General features: G+C 43.9%; 1 protein-coding gene across 1 annotated transcript; it reads right to left on the reverse strand.

Moving 5' to 3' along the window:
- Nucleotides 1-12,522: 12,522 nt before the first annotated feature.
- On the reverse strand, nucleotides 12,523-21,674 carry tbx22 (T-box transcription factor 22; the record flags this gene model as incomplete). Its single annotated transcript, XM_084041324.1, has 6 exons — nucleotides 21,573-21,674; nucleotides 20,836-21,010; nucleotides 16,168-16,332; nucleotides 13,562-13,626; nucleotides 13,161-13,246; nucleotides 12,523-13,076 (listed from the first exon to the last, which is right to left on the reverse strand). The coding sequence occupies exons 1-6, from the start codon at nucleotides 21,668-21,670 to the stop codon at nucleotides 12,523-12,525; spliced, it is 1,143 nt and encodes a 380-aa protein (XP_083897450.1). The 5' UTR covers nucleotides 21,671-21,674.
- Between the last annotated feature and the right edge of the window lie 730 nt (nucleotides 21,675-22,404).

A 22,404-nucleotide genomic window follows, 5' to 3' on the forward strand; every position in this document is an offset into this window, starting at 1 on the left:
ACGTGCATTAAAGGCAAGACACGGAATTCATTCAGGATACAGATTCTTTGATATAATTTAGCTTGTAGCGCTTGTACCTCGTCATCGGTACATGATTTGAATCAGCTGTTTTTCAGTTGGGACATTATAAAACTCATTCTCTCACCTGGTCATAAACACGATCTGCTGCCAAAAAAACGAAATCGTAATTCAAAGACAAAACTATATTTTAAGCATTTGCTCTCCATAGAAACCCATTGCAAGAAAACAACTGCGTCTACCTAAATGTGATGTTTCCTAGGTTGGTGTTTTTGTTAAGCCACGTTTAAAAAACGGAGCTGGGTTCCTGCGGTCGAAAAAAGATGGAAAGCTTCTGAATTTCAGGGAAAGTTCCTACGAACGGGGGAAAGTTCCTGCGGTAGAAAGGGGGCTATTTTTGATATGTGCTGCACTTAAAGGGCTCGTTGTGAATGTTAGCCCTTGTTTACGCTCCGGTTGAGAACTGGGATAAACAGATTTTATTTCCGCCAGCAGTGGTAGCCATTTTCTTTGCTGCAGTGGCCCAACACAGCTGAATGAATTTACAGTCAACATTGACCTATTTAACTTATTTATTCTGCAATACTCTGTGTACTGTACGTGAGGAAGAAGAAGTTGATTAAAAGAGTTTTTAACATTTCCTTGGTTGTCTGCGTTCTTGTCACGTCGTGCTGATTTCAGTATTTCGGTCATTTTGCGGGACGTGTTCACCTCCGCTTCTGTCTTCCTCCTTTTCCCATCTGACCCCTCCTCCTGCGTTTCTCCCAACAGGGAACAGATGAAAGGTCAAAGGTCTCACCTGCAGAGGAACCGGCCCTCTGCCGCTCGCATGCCAGTGCCTCATTACACACACATACACACACACACACACACACACACACACACACACACACACACACACACACACACACACACACACACACACACACACACACACACACACACACACACACGCACACACACAGTCAGACACACGCCCAGCATGGGACTCAGCTGGGAGCCATTACAGGTGTAGCTTATGTGCACACAAATGTACACACACACACACACACACACACATCTGAGACCCCCAGCCCTTCGCTGTAGCCTCTGGAATGCTACCAGTGACACACAGCTGCCTGTGACCCCACAAAAGCGGTGTCTCATCCAATCACCATCAGGCACACACTCATCTACCTTCACACACGCCGTCATTATCATCAGTGTCCCTGACAGACGGACGCAAGTCTCCATTATGCACATTACCAAAGACAGTTTGATGAGTGGCTGGTCTTTAGGTCATCGTGTGTGTGTATGTGTGTGCTCTACCAAGTGGACAGCAGATTGACCCAGAGCACTTCCCATTTTTCCAGTGACCTCTCTGAACCTACAGCTGTCAGTCATTTCATCCAGGAACCAGGGTCTTAAATCACCTTTAAATTAGGATTCCTTGTGTCCCGTTGTCAGATGTTACCGGCTCTCTTTGGCGAATTTAGTTATTTATTTTCATCTCTTCTTAAAATTTGGTAGAAGCTGGTGTGTCTTCACATAATGTATGTGGATGCTTCCTCCAGATGTGCAGGAGTCAGCGCCCGTTTGAGACGCGCTCTAGGGAACCTGTGTGTGTGGGTGCGTGCGTATGGGAGTGTGTGTAAGTTGTTGATATCCGATGGCTTTCTCCTTCCAGTGCCGTCATCACTCCATGTTCTGGTTTCCAGTGGGATGCTGTTTGTCGACAGGCAAGATTCCTCTGAGCCGGAGGTCTGAACCCTGAGCTCCTCTCCTCTCTTGTCTCTCATCTCTTTCTGCCTCTTGCCTGCATGTGCTCTATTTCTCTCTCATCTCCGTGTTCGCTTTCTCTGATTGCATCAAAGTGGGGGGTTTTCCATCTCAGACAGACAGACAGACAGACAGGACACGGTGGTATGTACACACTGAGCGGTGAGTCGGTGAAAACCCATTAGTCAGAGCTGGTATTTCACTGAGTAAAGCGCTCTCCCATTGGCCGGGTTCCACACAGTGTCCTCGCTCACTCCTCGACCCTCCCTGTGAAATATTCAATTACCGTGTGTGAGGGGTCAGGTCAAACACAGGAAGCTGAGCTGATTGGTTCTGCTCGGGTATCGATGAGCATGTGTGACCAATCGTTGCTGCCCAGGGCTTTCCCCATCTCCATCTGTTGCTGCTGCTGTGAGTGTGCGTCCATGTGCACATGCGTGTGTGTGCGTGTGCGTGCATGTGTGTGTCTAATCGTTCCAGCCTAAGGCTTTGCCCAGTTTCCACTCACCTCTTGACCATTACTTCCTGTCAGATGTGTTAACGCTGTTTTTAATCTGTTTTACTGCCTCTCACACACACACACACACACACACACACACACACACACACACACACACACACCGTTACAGCTGGCCCTATCCATCGCTTTTCCCCATCAAGATTTATACAGTTACCCGCCTCGCTCCCTCAGAACCACTGTCTTACACACACACACACACACACACACACACACACACACACACAGACACACACCTGATCTCCTCGCCACCCTCACCCTTCACCTCACCCTGGCGACCTCCCCTCCGACCTCCAACTGACCCTGGCCTCACCTCGCCCTCTTCTCAGTACCTCCTACTGTATAACGAGCCATGAACATGGAGACATGTAGTCCTATTTCCTCCTCTTTATGGGAGCCGTTCGTCCGCCTGTCTGTCTTTCGGTCTGTCTGTCTTTCTGTCTGTCCGTCCATTCTCTTTCAGACTTGAGCCTAAATATACTCTGTCACATGACAGTGGCTTACAACGGTTGTGAAAATCACGTATTTTGTATATAAATTATGCAGTCAGTTTGTTTGATATGTACACACAGTATGTTTTGTTTGCCTCCTATGCATTGTGTCAAAAGTATGCAGCGAAATCCTTTAGAGGAACCGGTTCCAAACCACAGGTTGATCAATGTAGTTAAAACAGCAGCAAGATTGGCCGCTAACAGACCTATCCGTCTACTGCTTTGGAAACCAATCATATCAATCTGAATTGTTTCCACACAGTTTTAGCCCAGAGTATATTGATATTAGATGTCACCAGAAGTATAAGTAGTCAGAGATCTGTCATCGTCTGGCTGCGCAAGACCGATGACCTACAGGGTGTCATTTTATTCAGTGATTTGTTTTTTGAAAATATGCACACAGAGATGCCACACCAGTGCCTTTTGTCTAAAGCTTTGTCTCTAAGCACCTGTAATTAAGTTCCAGGTAAATATTCCAGTCCTCTTTGCACATTCAGCTGGGAAAACAGACACCTGAAAAACTCAAAAGAAGATACCCAAAAGTATGCAAAATACCCCTATAGTATCCAACATATGCCAGTACAGTTTACCCAAAACAACCCAAAAGTAAACAAAGCTACTGTATACCGGAATGTCTTCGGGGGTTTTACCTTTGGGTTGTTTTGGGTACCTTGGGTGATGGACCCAGTTTGGATTGTTAAGATAACCATTGTAAACCTGGTTTCTACCCTGCTAATCTCCACATCTCTGTGCACACAACATGCTGTGTTTGACCTTAAGGGTAGGTAATTATATAATTTGTTCTGTTTTCTCTGTAACTTTGATAATTATGCTATAGTAGTTAGCAGAACTTGCAAAGTGCCGTGCCTGTGTGTCAAACATAGTGAACGTATGTGTGGCCGCGGAGGTAATGAGGTCGGTGTCATTCCCCAGATGATGACAAGACCGCTGACACTCCTGACGGACGAGTGGACAGGGATGGAGAGAGGAAGAGGAAGAGAGTAAGGTCCATGAAGAGGATTTATACCCCGGCACTTCGTTATTATTGTACCAATGGAAATGACAGAGGTAATTCTGCCTGTGTGTGTGTGTGTGTGTGTGTGTGTGTGTGTGTGTGTGTGTGTGTGTGTGTTTGCCTTTGTGCGTGTGTGCGTGCTGTGTGTGTGTGTGTGGGGTGCATATGGTAAAACACTCTACCACTCTGCAGTTAGTCACAGCCCTGCGTCCCTAATTGAATTAGCGTTGACAGCGCACAGTGCCGGCCGCGTGGGTGTGTGTGTGCACTGGGGGCATGGGGCTGTTGGCAGGCCGGGTGCAAGTGTGTGTGTGTGTGTGTAAGAGAAAGCGGGTCTTCCCCCTGAAATCAATTAAGCGAGCAGGTCTATGTTTCTGGGGAGGAGAGGGGCACATCCTGTGCAGGGCAGCCCAGACAGACAGCACCATCTGGGGCAGCAGGCAGGTCGACCCTGGGTTGAGACATGAAAGACGCGGGGCAGGGATGAGAGGCGAGGAGGGTACATGAACGGCACTAAATCACTCCCCTCTCCCTTTACCTCCAACCCCCTCACCCCCTCCCTTCATCTGCCATCCGATACAACAGCCAAGAAGCATTTTTTCTGTCTTTTTATCTCTTTCCTAATTTGACCCTCTCTCTCTCTATCTCCCTCGGTCTACTGTATCTCGCTCGGGAATGATAGTCTATATCGCAGACAGGAAGTGAGACAAGGCGAAAACCATCCATCCTTCTGTCAGAGGAAAAGAGAATATCTCACAGCTCTGGTTCCAAAAGAGCTTGATTTATCTGTTATTATTAAACAGAGCCAATGCTCTTTCGGTCTCCCTCTCTCTCTCTCTCAGCTATAATGTAAAGCAGTGTTTCATCTCTGACCTGAGTGAAAATGCCAGCCACTCAGTGCAACTATTTACACACACACACACACACACACACACACACACACACACACACACACACACACACATGTGCATGCTCGTGCATGCTCGTGCACACACACACCTGTGGGATCCCCTTAGGTCCATCAGACTGGAAAAGGAATTAGAGGACTTTGGTTTGGGGGTTGACTGTGTGTGTGTGTGTGTGTGTGTGTGTGTGTGTGTGTGTGTGTGTGTGTGTGTGTGTGTGTGTGTGTGTGTGTGTGTGTGTGTGTGTGTGTGTGTGTGTGTGTGTGTGTGTGTGTGTGTGTGTGTGTGTGTGTGTGTGTGTGTGTGTGTGTGTGTGTGTGTGATGGACAGCTGGGGTCAGAGTGTGTGTTGTGTTTGTTGGTCTGAAGCTAAGTGCTGACAGGCTTCTCCAGCCCCCCCATACACTCAGACTCTCTCTCTCTCTCTCTCTCTCTCTCTCTCTCTCTCTCTCTCTCTCTCTCTCTCTCTCTCTCTCTCTCTCTCTCTCTCTCTGCTTAACTGCAGTTAATTGAATTTGATCAATGTCCTGCTGAATGCCTTCAACGTCATGTGGACATCTGTTGAAATACAGGAATTTCTCCAATTCCACAGGTTACCTTTGTGTTGTTAACAGCCTTTAAGCTCCTGTACTTTTATTCAGATAGTGTAGAGAGGCAAGAATTTGACATCCATGATCACAGTTCTCCAGCCAGAATCGAACCGGGGACATAATGTGGTTGATGACACAGTATTTGCTCAGCCAACAGTGTTTTCATGTTGTCATTTGATCTTAGAAGTGTTAAGAATTTGAGCTACATTCTGTGTGTGAAAGGCACTGTAAATGGAAAGTATGTTTATTATTTGAAGTTCCAATCAAGAGCGTATTTTAATAAACTAGAGGTTCGGCCCTCACACCTACATCGCACCACCGATCCGTCCATTATGTCTGAGTCATAGAGGCTTTGTCTGAGTACCCGTTGTACCTGTCTGTCTGTGTCCCTTTTGTGCCCATATATGGAGATCTCTGTATCTGTCAGTCCTTGTCCCGTTTATACCCACTAGACCATACCCGGTGAAGTGCGCAGGCAAAAGTAGTTGCAAACGTGGGGTTATTGCACGTCCTATATGGTCATAGCGGTCAGATCTGTGGCTCTGGACAACCGGGTCTCCATATATTCCTGTATATGAGTTTATCAGGTTTGTTTATGGTTATGTCTGAGTCATAGTGACGTGGCCGTCCATATATGCCTACTGTATACATGGGGGTATTGGGTTTGTTTATGGTTATGCCTGAGTCATAGTGACATGCCTATATATGGGGGTATCGTTGTTGTTTTTTTCGTTACTGAGCCCACCGGCCTGCCGGCCCTCCCATTAACCAATTTGAATATAGGATAAAAGGTTATTTTAACAAGTCTGTATGGTAGAGTATGTTAATACAATATACTGTAACTAGTACATCTGCAGTGGTTTGAGGTAGTCTCCCTACTCTTCCATTGAGAAATGTAGGTCCTTGTTGACAAGTTGTACTGCCGGAAGTTCATAGCGCAACATCTCCCTGGCCAAGCAGTGATCCCGTCTTGGAAGAGCGGTAGAAGTTTGGTTTCCCACTCGGGGAGTCCCAGGGACGAATCCCAGGTAGATCATAAAACTTAACGATTGCAGCTTTAATTATTATTTTTAATAGTAGTAGTTCCGTGATTCAGAGGAAGATGTCATGAAGGCCACAGTAGTCTATAACTAATTAGCTTCTGTGATTAGTGTGTCTGTGACCTTTGACCAGGAACGAGCTGGAAAAAACGTAAATAAGAAGAAGTGAGAGGTGTGTACGACAGCGTGAAAGCTGTTTGGGTCATTAACACGTTGTCTGATGAATGGTGTGACAACAGGGGCCCTAATGCAGGAAACTTGTGGAAAACACACACACACACACACACACACACACACACACACACACACACACACACACACACACACACACACACACACACACACACACACACAGGGGCCAGGTGCCACATGTTAAAGCTGTTTGTGGAAGACTCACCTAACCTCTGCTCCTTGAAGGCCGAGGCCTTCCAGAGTACACATGCCTGTCCAGATCCCCTGCTGACCCCCACACACACACACACACACACACACACACACACACACACACACACGACCCCACACACACCACACACTCGTTAACACACACCACAGAGTACGCACAAACACATAGACACGAGAAAACACACAGCGCTCTCAACTTCCAGGAGGTTCTCTGGTGTCTGTCATCGGCTGACTGATGTAGTGCTTCTGGGACTCCTGGTGACAACAGGAGAGGATGTCAGCGTCTTGGGGGCCTCCCATTTACACCTCGCTTTTGAAGTCTCCACATACACTGCAGAGGATGTGTTCACGGTGGTAGGAAAGTCAGGGTGCGATCCAGTGGTCACTGGCAGACGTTGAGAAGAGGGCAGAATTGTCTGAACTAGTCTAATGAGGGCTGAAACTATCGATTATTGTCTTTGCGATTATTCTATCGATTACTTTTCGAGTAATCGAATAATTGAGAAGCACTTTTTTAATATACTATATATTTCTTATATATCAACAAGTCGATTAACCACCACCATTAACCTCCCTATTTTATGCTTGTGAAGATAGATGATCTACAAGTGCAAAGTTTTAATATTTTTGGAAACTTTTTGACTATAATGACATGCTTGATTACTTATTGATTATTTTATTTCATCATATGATTCTTTTTTTAATATAATCGATTAAATTGTTGCTGACTATCGATGAATGGATAGTTTGATTAAGCGTTGCACCCCTGATGTTGTCGGACTCTGATCTGATCTGATCTCTCTTTACTTAGCATGGGAGAGATCTTCATGTCAAACTGGAATTTGTCCGTTTTAAATGTCTCAGCAGTGATAATAATGCACAAGTTGCAGAGGAAAGCTTTAAGCACGCACCCCCCCACCAACCCACCAACTGCGGTTAGTTCAATAAAATTTGAACTGGTCATAACTGCTTCCAACAACGCCTTAGGGTGGGAGAGCCAGAAAATGGTGCGGAGTGGAGCTTAACAAATTCGGAAAAAAGTAGGAGAGGACAGGACAAGGAACACTGGAATGGAGCTGCACGTTTTTTCCCAGAGGAGGGGGGGGGGGGGGGGGTAGGGGTTTGATGGGACAGTGGACGTTTGGTGTTTGATTGGGCAGCCATCAGTAAGACTGCTATAATAAGCTGTTAAACGGCCCTTGCTTTTCACATTACTGGCCCAGTGTAATTCAATTTAAGCCACAGCTGGTTTCATTTTCAACTTTACAGCTGGGCTCAGTCACGTCCCATAATCTGCGCTGATAAATAACCAGCTTTTATTGAGTTTGCAGAGAAAATAGCGTTCAGTAGAAACCTCCACAAGAGAGCAGAGTCAAACACAGGCAGGCCTGCAGGGCATGGAGCTTGGTTCAGGCAAAAGGACTGTGTGTCTGTGTGTGTGTGTGTGAGTGTGTGTGAGTACACACGCCTATGCGTGCGTGTGTGTGTGTGTGTGTGCATGAGTGCAGGCTGTGTGTTTCGGCTGTTTGCACGCATGTGAGTGAGACTACATGTGTATGTGTATGCGTATGTGTAAATGTGGTGAATGTGTGTGCTTGTGTACGGCCGTGGCACTTTCATTACAATTTAATGTGTGTGTGTGGGGGGGGGCATGTGTTGCACCCAAACTTCCATTAAGAACTAAGTGTGTGTGTGTGTGTGTGTGTGTGTGTGTGTGTGTGTGTGTGTGTGTGTGTGTGTGTGTGTGTGTGTGTGTGTGTGTGTGTGTGTGTGTGTGTGTGTGTGTGCGCGTGTATTTGGGACTGCAACTGCATGTGTACCGTGTACGTATGTATAATTTAAATACAATTTAACATGGAAGTCTGTGTGTATGTGGGGGCACTCTAAATTCCATGAAGAGATAACGTGTGCGTGTATATGTTTGTCTGTGTGCGCGTGTGTGTGTATGTGTGTGTTAATCTAATGAAGATAGAGTATATTTAAACATCCCAGCTCTCCAGTTTCGGGATGCCATTTCCTATGATTGGAAACAAATGACTTCAGGGTCGGATTCCCCCTCCCTTTACAAGCTGTCAATCACTTTGCCACGGCCCCAGGACTTCCCACTGTCGCTGTTATTATAAAGTCAAATCAGCGCTGTTTCCCTGTTATTCCAACCACCGCAGCCTTCGGGATTATGTTGACACGTTATCAACCAAATTAACAAATCTGGGAAATAAGCCGGTATGGTTAATCGCTGACAGGTCGCTAAAAGGTTACGTCTATGGCCGCTGTCACCCTGTCCGGGAAACGGTCAACAAATAGGACGATAGCATGGTGTTTTAACATTTCTTTGCGTTTGACATTTAAAGTAAAGCAAATCAGAGCTTTGAAAACCTCACAGTTACAGCTTGTTGAAGTAACTTCCTTGAATACATTAGCTTGTGCTTCATACATTCTTTCTAAAATGCAATTATCAATGTTTTAGTTTGCTCTACAAAGGCTGTCTTTGTAGTGTGTGTGTGTGTGTGTGTGTGTGTGTGTGTGTGTGTGTGTGTGTGTGTGTGTGTGTGTGTGTGTGTGTGTGTGTGTGTGTGTGTGTGTGTGTGTGTTTCTAGAAAGCGGAAGCTCTGAATGAAAAGCAGATCATTGTTATTTACTACGTAGCAGACGGCCCAGCAGGCAGCGTTCAATGCTGACAGGTGTTCAGATCTAATCTGAAGCTACATTTCATACCGGTTCATGTAGAGGTGTTAGCAGCAGGTGCACAGCGCCACGGCTCCTGCTGGTATGAAAGCAATTTGTATAATTGAAAGATCAGGAATTAGTTGGGAGTTTTTCTTCTTTTCTGTCTTTAAATGGCCGCCCCACATCGTCCCAATGCGGAGATGACAGACAGTATCAAGTAACCAGCATGGTTTACGTCTGTCTACAGACAAAGACGCGGCTGTTTGATACCACCACACCTGACCTCTGGGTGAAACACCGGCCACCCCCCTCCCCCCCCCACACACACACACACACACACACCCCAGCTCCATACCCCACGTCTGAGTCCCTCAATTAGCTCCTTCCTGCTATTTCCATGTCCACTGCGCGTTAGCTCACCGCCACGCTCGGCCGTGACAAGTAAATTGCTGTTTGGTTTCGACCGTTTGTCGGGAAACGGGCCATTTCCCTCCGCTTTTGCCCCAAACCGCTGTTTTGTAGCGCCGCGGAGGCCAAGGGTGGGGGTTGGGGGGGAGGCAATGGGGTTTGTGAATCAGAGCTGAAGGCAGAAATTATCACATCAGCGTCTGTTACGGGCGTGGTGGCGTACGGACAGAAAAACACGTTTGTACAGAGCCTCTGGGAGTGAGAGATTTTCACATGGCGCTCATGTGGTGGAACCTCCGTCCTTTGGTCACAGTGACACCACAGAACTCGGATTCTCTCTCTCTCGCTCCCTCTCCCTCCTCCCTCCCTTGCTATCTCTTCTCAAGTTTAACCACATGAACCCTAGAGTCCCCAGTCCTGGGGCGAACATTCTCCCCAGAATGATCAAGCTCTATGAGCTACAAGTTCAGGGCTATTTTCAGCGGAGATATTTGGTGTAGAGGAGGAACAAAGAGGAAGGGGGGGGTAGTATAGACCCCTGGGGGACTCCGGTCAACTTAGTATATAGGGTTTAAGTGGTTAAAGACAACCCTGGGGGACTTTCTAGACCTGATCTGCATGTTCACGGTATGCTGAAAAACAATGGGCCTTTTAAGACATCACTTAACGTGCTGTTGATCCTACAACAGTGTCACAACGATGACTCCTGGACATATAGCGCCACTGTAGCCCACATTAGTAGACACACATGTACCGTATATATATACCGACTCCCAGTTACTGTTTTTGGGGGGCTGTGCTCAATAAAGGCCTGCGTAGCGTAACCATTTCACCTCCATGCGTCTCTGATTAGTCCCATTATTGGAAATAAAATGTAGTAATGGAAAGGGGCTGTGTGGATCCTGGCAGACGGGGCTGCTCGCCCTCACATCATACAGACCTGATGAGCTCATGTTATCAGAGAGTGGTGGCCAGCCCTGACACCGGGGCTGAGCTGAGTTCAGGGCTCTGTCAGGCCCGTACAACCTGAGGCACGCGGCACCAGAACCCACCACGGTTCACCGGCTGGTCAGTCTATATATGGGCCGACGTGAGGCTTCAAACTTTCTTTCTTTTTTTCTTCTGCTGTTTGCTGTTTAATCTGCCGGGTCTAACGTCATTAGATACGCAAGTGTCTTCATTTGTGTTTTCTGTTCTGAGCACAGTCTGTGATTCTTTCTGGTTCAATGGAAACTTAAATATCGGCAGATGTATTGACGCAATGTAGGTGGAGAATGTTGTGTTCTTTTCAGCGGCAAGAACTTTAAAACAGAAATTGAATCATGTGGATCTCAAGACCCACATATGAACGTGTGTGTGTGTGTGTGTGTGTGCGCGTGTGTGTGTATTTGGACTTTGTGCCTGCAGTGTCAGTCATCTATGACGTATCTATGATGCATTACTCCAAAGTCGGGCAAGGGTTCAGTCCAATCTGAGCCCCATTGACTTTGATTATAGAATTAAAGTTAAATAATTAAGATAAGATATAAAACATATGTGAAAAAAAAATTAGTGGAGGTACTTCTGTGACCTACTGGCAGTGTGCATTAGGAATTTGGTGCTGATTGGTCCAGCAGTTTGCGAGCTTAGCTTAGCTTCGGACAAACACACAGACAGACAGACAGACGGACACACACACACACACACACACACACACACACACACACACACACACACACACACACACACACACACACACACACACACACACTCACCAACCCTCTCATAGACGGCTAGTCTCTGGCAAAGCCACACTGTAAAAAAAGCAGCTATATTGATTGAACAGTTTTAAAATTGATAATGGCTCCATTCCATTATGGCTCAAGCTCTACTCAATAAAACAATCCATTGTACAGTATGTGAATTCACACTGACCATATAATAGGAATTAGGAATTAAGTGTAAGGTCCAGGATTCCCTGAGGTACACAGAAGTTGTTTCATCAGTACATGGATGAACAACTTTAAAAATAACTTTGTCTGATACAACAATGCACATAGTATTGTTTTGTTTCTTTACTTAGAAATACAATGTACAGTATATTAATATGAATTCATCATGTAAAAATGTCTTCTCTTTCACTTTTCATTACAAAATATGCATGTAAAAGAACTCATCCCTTTGATTAGCATCGTATCAACTGAACAAAGAGTTAAAAAAATATAAAAAATAGCTTTCTTGACACCAGCGGTGAGTCTATATCGACAATGCTCCGATTCATAATGTCTCTTGTCATCACATACCTCAGATCGTATAGCTGGTGTTCTTTGGTTAACGCCTTCACATCCTGTGAAATGGCAAAAGGGCTGTTGGTCTGTGAAGCTGGAGAGAGGCTCCACGTGTCCATTTGTTCATTTCTTTTCACTCGTAAGCCTGTTGGCTTCGCTCATGCGGGCGCTTAGTGGAGAGGAGTTGCTAACAACAAGGCATCCGGATTGGTCTAAGCGTTTGTTCAGCCCAACACATGTCCTCACAGGGTTTTTTCAAAACAACATGTATCCCCACTCTCACAGCTCTCTGCTCATCACCAGCAACGGACTCCTCTGAGCTGGCTTTAGTTCCGTTCAGAGGCAATCAGTCATTTGTTTCATTGTGAGTGGGGACATTAGTTTTGGCTGCGGGTACTGGTGAGTTCAAGCATACCGGAGGGACCCTGGCAGTGTGGTTGAGCTGTCAGAGGCAGTGGTTGGTGGTCGGGTGCCACGGAGGCGGGCGGAGGAGACAGTCCGCGGTGTCCTCCACTAGCTTCGCGTGACGGGACAGCGCCGCGAGGTGGGGGCTCAGGGGGAGGGCGTAGCGATACAGACAGTACGGGCCGGCCGCCTCGGCGAGATGAGGGAGGAGGGATGAACTGGGCCCCCGAGGGCCGAGGGGGCCCTGCAGGGGGATGAGGCACGGGGAGGTCCCCGCAGGCCCCTGGAGACACGGGCCCCTGCACTGGGGGCCTTTCTTTCCCGGCAGCGCCGATAGAAACGAGAGGTCAGTCAGCGGGGAGAGGGGAGGTAAGCTCCTCAATCTGTCTGCTCCCAACAAGGAGGAGGAGTAGACTCTGCTGGTCAGGGGGGAGATGGCGGAGGTTTTGCCGTAGAGTGGGAGGCCGAGGGCGTGCAGACCGGCGTCCTGGCAAGAGAGCGATGAGAGGGAGAACGGGTGAGGAGGCGAAGGAGAGGAGATGGGGAGAAAACCCTTCAGAGAGGAGGTGATGCTGGTCGGTGAACCCGGGGTCGCTGTGGAGAGACGAAACAACCTTTAATCACAAAGATGTGAACCACTACTTTGTCCTCTAACCAGCGGGAGTTGCAGCACAGTACCTTGAAGCTGCAGGGTGAACGGCTTAAAGTCCAAGCTGAGAGGACTTCTCCATGGGTACGATTCCAACAGTCCATCTAATACCCCCCTACACACACACACACACACACACACACACACACACACACACACACACACACACACACACACACACACACACACACACACACACACACACACACACACACACACACACACACACACACCACCCAAATAAAATGTCAGTAATTAAAAATGTAAAACATTGCTTCTGAGAAGTGTGAAATTATGCACCACGCAGTTCAGCCTCAGTTGAAGGTTTTATGGCTGATCAAATTTCCCCGACTTGAATCTTAAATCCCTTCGGGGTCTTTCACTGTAGTGTGAGAAGTGTTGAAGTGCACCGAGGCCTGGTTCTATGTACCTATTCCTCCCCGGGTCTCTGAAGCCCTTGGCGAACGGGTTCCTGTCGATCTTCAGCTTGGTTATCTGGCCAGGGGGAGAGGGAAGGAGAGAGAGAGGGACAGACATGGCTTTAGAAAGAGCTTGTCAACCAGTGACCTGTAAAGCTAACAATGAGCTCAGCTTTATGGGAGCGCGTGGGGCAGCAGACCTCTCCCTCGGGGACTACATCTCCCAGCAGCACCCAGGGCGGGCAGCCATGTCAAACAGGGTTCTTGGAGCTGGGGCTCGGGCCTCCGACTTTTATATGGTGCTTTAATGGCCGTGGAGTCCCGCAGTCAGCCCGAGTCACAGGCCGTTACTGCGTTTCAGTAATAATACGTTCACTGGTCGTAAACCGGACCCTGATGAAAAGAGCTGCCAGTCCCTCGAGAGGGCTCTGTTACTGAAGCAATGGCTGCCAACAGTGGGGTCAGCTACCCCGTACACACACACACACACACGCTCTCTCGCACTCACTCACTTTCTCTCTCACTCTCTCTCCACTCTCTGCTTCGCTCTCTTTCTGAAACCTCAGCAACCAGCAGAGAGATCTTGGTCAGGCCAAACGTAATTTACGATTTAGCCGAGACCACAGCGAAGTCACCCTCAACACTTTCACGAGCTGGAGATTAAAACCTTTTTTTCCCCCTCCAACGTGAGGTCACACCAGTCCGTGTTTAGTGACAGAATCATCATCATAAAATAAATACACTGAGAGAGTGTTGGAGGCTTTGCACCATTAAGTTGCTGAAAACCACCGGAGATCAGCTTTCTGGATGGAGAGCACTTCACAATGTGAAATTAGAAACTCTGTTACAGCTATTATTAATCGTTTTTATTTTGGGGTAACAAAAACAAATACATACCAGCAACTAACCAGAGGCACAACAAACCTCGTTAGTTAGACTTGAACAAGTCATGACATACTACACACACAAAAATGGTGGTTATTCAGTAGAGTATTTCTTCGGTGGGTCTTTGGGGTGGTTGAGGTGCTATATAGAACTTCTGCCATACAAAGAACCTGTTCAGCCCCTAAATGGTTCTTTAGAGGTTCTGTAATTGTTCTTCTCCTTAATTTAGACACCTCTAATGGTTCTATATAGCACCATTTGTCAAAGGTATTCTACAGTACAGCTGTATTTTATTCTCATCACAAGTTTCATGCAGCCTATGACCTATGACAAGTTAATACTGGTAGTAGTATTACTAATCTTCTTCAGAAGAATAAAAAATGTAAAGTCAAACGTTATAGTTATAGCAGTGACACACGAGAGAAGATTAATGAATTAATGCAATGTGCACGCGTGCAAACGCAGCATGCACAAACGCATCAGTGAGTTAGTGTGGGCACAACTGATTCAGCCCACATGAAGTAAAAAATTGCCCAATCAGACCTGTAACCCTAAATGAGCACCTTTAGCCAAAGATCCACTTTTAGTGCTATTAAACACCATTTTTGTTTAGCGTGTGTTAGCGTGTGCCAGTGTTTATATCTACACAGTAAAATCTGTTAGTTTAACTTGGAGAGTGTAAAAGTGGACCCAAATGGATCTGTAAGTGTTACATTAAAAATAGGGTTTTACTGTGTAAGTCTGCCTGTATCTAACCATCACAGCTTCACTGTGGACGGTTATGCTTAGTTCATACTCTGTCGTATAACGGTGTCTCTCGTCTCAGCTTGTAGATCGGCTATTATCGGTATGTGTAAATCAGGCTTTACTAGTGTTGGGATCCTGAACTGGAGGAACCAGATCCAACATTGAGGAACCGGAATCGGTTCCATCACATTTGGAACCGTTTCCAGAACCGTTTTACCACACTGTCAGAGCTGGTATGTGGACTTCACGTCTGCTATACAATTACAATACTGGTGGTTCTCAAACTTTTTAATTTCAAGGACCACCATAACTCAGAGTGTACAAATGGAACCAAATGGACCCGTAGGGGTCCATTTGTACACTCTGAGTTACAGACCAGTAAGGGTCCAGTTGGAACCCCCTCAAGTAACCCAGAGGGTCCCTGGACCTCACTTTGAGAACCACTACAATAATATGTATGCAATACTGTATGTATGATTGAATTTGTGTTTATCAAAAATTAAAATGAAGGCCAAAATGATATACATTTTCTTTTTTTAAATATAGGACTCATTAAAGGGAACACTTAAAGGGCAAGACCACTTTGGTAGAGGTTTGGGTTGTGTAGTTACCTTGCCATGGTGTAACTCCAAAGGTGGACAAGAAATTAAAAAAAATTGCTCCAGAAATTCAAAATATGCTCCTCATTGACTTACATTGTATGCTGAAACAGCTCTCAAAGTCACTCTTTTAGCACATAAACAAACACGAACAAAGCTGTTGGTGTTTTTTTAATAAAAATGTTAACTTCCTGTTGATTTTGCCATTTGTATTAGAAAGAAACCCCGGATATTCAAATAGCAAAATCAACTTTAAGTTAAACCTCTACCAAAGAGGTCTTGCCCTTTAAGGAATCGGACCGTTTAAAGGAATCGTTAAGGAACCGGAATTGTTTAAATTATCCTGTGTCTCATCTATTATATTATTGGTATAAATCAGGCTTTACCTGTTGGTTCTGATAGGCGGTGACGGTGGTGAACTCTGTCTCTGGGAAGGAGAAGCTGTGGACCCCCTCGGCCGGCAGGGACTGGATCTGGGACAGGTCCATGCGAGGGTCGTGGCGGATGACGTGAACCCGTGGCTTGTACTTGTGCATGGACTGAAGGATGACCTGAATGGAGAGAGAATGACATGGTGTTATTCCCACCCTGAGGTATACTGTACACACTACTGAGTGTTGATTTAAAGCCGTATTCCGGTACTTATTGTAATGAACAACATATTGTTTTAACTATTCAATCCGGGAAAGCATCCGTGTCACTTTCAATTTCTTTGGCTATTTTTTTTTTAAAACAAATCGTGAAAATGTGTGCAAATCTTTGAATATATTTATACATTTTTAACTCAAATATTTGCTTCTGGGGGTCCCTGGAACAAAATATTTTGAGATGGGGGGGGGGGGGGGGGGTCCGCGGACAAATACATATAATTTTGGGGGTCCTTGACATGAAACCACTGATATTATAGCAACATACGTTTTTTTCCCTTTTTTTACTGTTAGGATTTAGAAGACATTTGTAGAATCCCCAGAAGCAAATATTTGAGTTTAACATTTTCACTTTAAAAAACATATATATTCAAAGATTTGCACAAACTTTCACGATTTTTCAAAACAATTGCAGATATACAAGCTCGTACGAGCTTGTATATCTGCTATTTTTGAAAAGCCCAATGTATAAAACAACGTTCCTGGATTGAATGGGTTTATACTGTACAATAGAACTAGTACATCTGCAGTGGTTGGAGGTGGTCTCCTATACTCTTCCTTTGGGATATTTACTGTCGACCCTGGTGTCAGGTATAGGACACCTACTGGTTGACAAGAAGTGCTGCCAGAAGCTCATAGGCCCAAATATCTCCCCTGGCCAAGCGGGGATTCTGTCTCCAAAGAGCGGTTGAAAATTGGTCTCATTTGGGTTCGAATCCCAGGATGTAAAAGTTATGGATTACAGCCAGAGTAGCAATGGAACGAAAAAGGAACTGTAAGGGTAATAAAGGGACCCATAAGTGTCCATAATTGTTACGGATCCCTTTGGAACCGTACAGGACCGCTTGGGTCCATTTCTATGTGTAGGTGTTAATATAACTTTTGAGAAGTCACAAACTGACCCAAATTGACCTGTCAGGGTCAGAAGGGATATGTATCCATTTGGACCCTCATGGGTCTTTCAATTTACCCTTAGGCGTCACATTTGGGTCCAGTTTCAATGAACATGTCATGCTTTCTTCATCACAATGAATGTTCAAATGTTCAATGAAAGTTCAATTCATTCATTCATGCAATTGCTCCAAATCTAATATCGTTGCTGTCGAGTTAAAACCCTGTATACCCAAAACCATTCCTTTTTTATTATTCTTTTAAAAACATTGTGAAATGGTGAAAATAGCTGATCTACAAGCTCACAACGCGTCACACCGTTGTGAGCTTGTATCGGCTATTTTCACTACTTTTGTGCGATTCTCTAGTATGATGAAGTAGGTCATTAATTTACAGCAAAACAAAAAAAAATACCGGAAAGTTGAATGTGGATACATGGTTTCTGCCCGACAGCAACAATATTCAAGTGAAGTCATTACTGGTCCATCATACAGTACAACAGAATGGACAGCTTTACCTTCATATCTCAACCATGTTGTATTAGAAAAAAGCCATATTATGCAAGATGACTTCCGTTTAGTTCAGTAAATATTTAAGGACCACTTCACCCATTTTCCACCTATCTTGGTCCTTCCTTATCCTAATGTTCATTATAAGATGGCACCATTTCTGTCTACTTGCTTTGCGTCTGAGAGGTGGGCTGTGGCCAGTTGAGAATCCTGCCTACCAGTGACATCATCGGTACAGATTTGAAAAACAAATTTCAAATAACTTTTTTTTCAAATGAATGCAATAATAATGGCTTTCTATTTTAGCATACAAACTTTCAAGGAAGAGAAAGACTGTAGTTATTAGCTTGGAATCCCCATTGATGATGAACTGTCCATAGCCCACCACTGAGACAGAGTGCGTAGACGTAAATTGTGCCGTGTTATAATGAGCATTAGTGAGTATTATGTGATGATAAGGTTGAAAATAGGTGAAGTGTTCCTTTAGAAACGATATACTGTAACAGCGTAGTAACATGTAAAATATTGAATATGGTCAAATGCTCACTGGAGCTTGTGAGAAGGCTTAGTGATCACCACACAACTAACATTAGATGATGTTAGCCATCTGTCATAAGAATGATGAATACAAACTTAATCTGCTCAATCTTGTTCGGTATTTGAACCAGATCTGTTGCAAAACGTCATTCTTAATCGGTATTCATTTTACAAACATAATAACAATAACCCTCACTTAGTTGTTTTCTCAAAGTGCTTTTGTCACATTAAAGCAAACAATAAACAATGAGATGCCAACTTTAAGACTCATCATCATCACGCTCACACAGAATGCAGTCAATCTTCATACCTCCTAAAATCATTACATTACAGTTACTCCCCACAACAGTTTTCTCAAAACAATGCAGTAAATTGCACAATCCTCAGTGTTGATTTAACTCAAGACACTCTTCAGAGTTACATTAACCCATTCAAACCCGGAAAGCATCTGTGTCATTTTAAGATTTCTTTGGCTATTAAAAAATAGCAGATCTACAAGCTTGCAGCGCGGCACTCTGTGCTGCGCTGTAGATCTCCTTTTTTTTTTATTGTGAAACTTTGTGCAAATCTTTTGAATATTTTTTAAGCACATTTTTTTTTACTCAAATCTTTGCTTCTGGGGATTCTACAAATGTCTTCTAAATCCTAACAGTGGTTCTCAAACCTCTTCATGTCAAGGACCCCCAAAATTATATGTATTTGGCCGCGGACCCCCCATCTCAAAATATTTTGTTCCAGGGACTCCCCCAGAAGCAAAGATTTGAGTTACAAATGTTCGCTTTAAAAAATATATTCAAAGATTTTCAAAAATGTAAAAGTTTTTTTTTTTTAAATAGCAGATCTACAAGCGGCACTCTGTGCCGCGTTATGAACTTGTATATCTGCTATTTTTGAATAGCCAAAGAAATCTTAAAATGACACAGATGCGTTCCCGGGATTAATGGATTAAGACTAAGAATTTGTACGGTGCAGTTGAAGAGGAATTCATGCTGCAAGCCAATGTTTTTCTTGTTGGGTGCTCTTTGTGGTGATGCTGTCCTCACATCTGTTCACAGTGGACTCATCCGTTCCATTGCAAATTATAATGGCTGGACAGTGTGTGTGTTCAGGATGTTTGGTTGCTCATTCTACCATGCAACAGAAACACAGCAGTTTCTCAGTGTTGCACTGATAAAACCTTTTCTTTTTCTGCTGACTAGAGCAGTGGTTCTCAACCTTTTCAGGCCGCGACCCCCCCAAAATAATCATATTTGAACTGGGCCCCCACTCCGGCAAGCTGGAATTGTAGGAGTTGAGACATTACATTTTGTTTAACTCTGTTACACAGATAAATATTGAGAAAATAGCCGATGTGCAAGCTTGTAGATCATCTATTTTCAAAGATTTTGCCTGTTTCTTAGGTAATATTTGGCAATTTGGCCAATGCTTGACAATTTTTATTGTATAGTTTGTTGATCACTTTTGACGCAGTCATTTTTATTTTGTTTCATTTCAGAGGTATTAAAAAGGTCTTAAAAGTCCATAAATTGTCAGTTTAGAGATGTGCAGATACCCTGTACACTTATGCTGTATGTTGGTTTGATTACTGTTGAGTGAGAAAGCAATGTTGCACATTAAGCTAATCATCTGGGGACCCCAAATCCTTTGGGGACCGACTGACCCACACAGTTTGAGAAACACTGGACTAGAGGTCTAACTCTTAGCTTATAGTGTTTAGTGCATGTTGACCCCTCTGAAACTCTATTCAAAATGTATTTTTTTGTTTTCTTTTTACCTACATCAGCTTTGTAAAAAAAGGTAGTCTGTCTTATATAGCATTTAGTTTCAGGTTTTATTTGAAAATAATTCTGAAGTATGCAGCATAGCATGTGACTAAACTCTTCTAAACTAGAATGATTGCCTACACAAGTACTTCATTTAAACACCGTGAAATCCTGAGTATCAATTTCACTCTATGGACAGAGAACAAATGGACCCATAAGCGGTCCATTTTACACTCTCAAAATATTATAGATTTTGTATTCTAGTTTTATTTGACATTTTCATTAATCTTATATTGTATTTAATGTTTTATTTATTTATGTTGTGTAAATCACCTATTAAAAGGGTATATAGGCACAATAAGCTAAGGCTTCAACCTACACCTTGTTGGTCTATATTTTCAATGATAACAAATGAAGGCTTTGTATTAATTTGCTTGTAATGACCAAAATAAAACATCTACTTTATTAACGTTTGTTTGTGAAAAGTGCAATATCAATCAAAAAAAGGGTTGTTATTATCATAAATTGTCATATTAACAGGGTAAACTCCTCAATTTGAATTTATCTTTTATAAAAGAAAAAAGCATATAAACAAGATGATTGAAGTTTGAATATGTTGAGTCCAAGCCTATCACCAGAAATTAAATTGAAAGTATTCAATCAATCAATCAATCAATCAATCAATCAATCAATGAAGGTTGACATACGTGACCCTTGTCGTCCATCTCGTTGTTGGTGAGTTTGACCCTGTCGAAGCTGATGACCTGTCGCATCCACGTCTCCCCCGCGCACGGGGAGTCCGCGTGCACGTATAGCCGCGGGGAGATGCACGAGTGGTCCGTGTTCCCTGCCACCATCCACTGGGAGCTGTGGTACACGTACCTGTATACAGTGGTGGAAAGTAACTAAGTACTTGTACTCAAGTAAGATTTTGAGGTATGTTTACTTTCTTCAGTATTTACAATTTTCAGTACTTTTACTTTTACTCCACTACAATTATTTGAAAACTTTAGTTACTATAGTTACTTACATAGGTAGCCTACTTACTTACATAGGTACATTAACCACTTCAGCCCTATATACATTTCGGCCATTTGAAAATAGCTGTAGATCTGCTATTTTCAAAAGATTTTAATACAATGTATTACTATTATTAAATGTGTGCAATGGGATATTCTGCATAATGAGTACTTTTACTTTTGGTACTTTAAGTATATTTTGATGCCAATACTTACTCAAGTAAATTTTGAATTCTGGACTTTTACTTGTAACAGAGTAGGCTATTTCTACGTTGCAGGATTGATACTTATACGTTTTTCCATTACTGCACATGCACACACACACACACACACACACACACACACACACACACACGCACGCACGCACGCAAGCAAGCATGCACACACCTGCACACACACGCATGCAAGCATGCACACACGCACACCTGTATCGTTTGGAGTCCACAGGCATGACATCCATGGCGATGTAATACTGCTGGCATGGGTCCAGATTACGCACCTTGACGCGCACCGACGGAAACATTCTCCTGAAGATATAAGCCATAAATGTAATAAATAACACATTAGAAAATGATATAACCTGCACAAAAACATCCTAGATGTTCAAATGAGAAAAGAATATATAGTCGACCAATGTAAGATATTTATTGGAGATGCATTGATGCAATCAGAACCCGAGTATTTTCAACACATTGACTTATAGCTCACTGTTTTCCAAACAGTGGGTCGGGACCCATATGTCGGTCGTGGACCAATTTGTATGGGTCGCAACACGCAAGTAAATACCCCTTTATTTTTGTTTTATTCATTCAAAAGCTTTTCCAAAAATTCCCCCAAAATTCACAATTTGTTTTAAAAACAAATTCAAACGTTTTTCAAGAGAATTCCATGAATTTGATAAATCCATTAATTATGGGAAAATAAATAAGTAGTGAAAATATAGCCGATCTACAAGCTCACAAGCAACGCATTGTGAGCTTGTAGATCTGCTATTTTCACTAGTTTGGGTCCCAGGCAAACGTCTAATTTCTCTTTTGGGTCTCAAGCTAAAAGGTTTGGGGAGCCACTGCTACAGCTCAATATCACAAGCACATCATTACACATATCACAAACATAATGAATCGAAACGAAATGAATAAAAATACCAAGAAATCCGACGACAGCAGGCTATATGCCTATAAGTGATATGTAGGCTACTTTATTGGCTCCATGCATATAAAGACCTGGCAGACATATTTACAAGACGAAATATGAGTC

Source organism: Gymnoscopelus microlampas, assembly GCF_963454915.1.
Source record: "Gymnoscopelus microlampas genome assembly, chromosome: 18".
Lineage (NCBI taxonomy): Eukaryota > Metazoa > Chordata > Actinopteri > Myctophiformes > Myctophidae > Gymnoscopelus > Gymnoscopelus microlampas.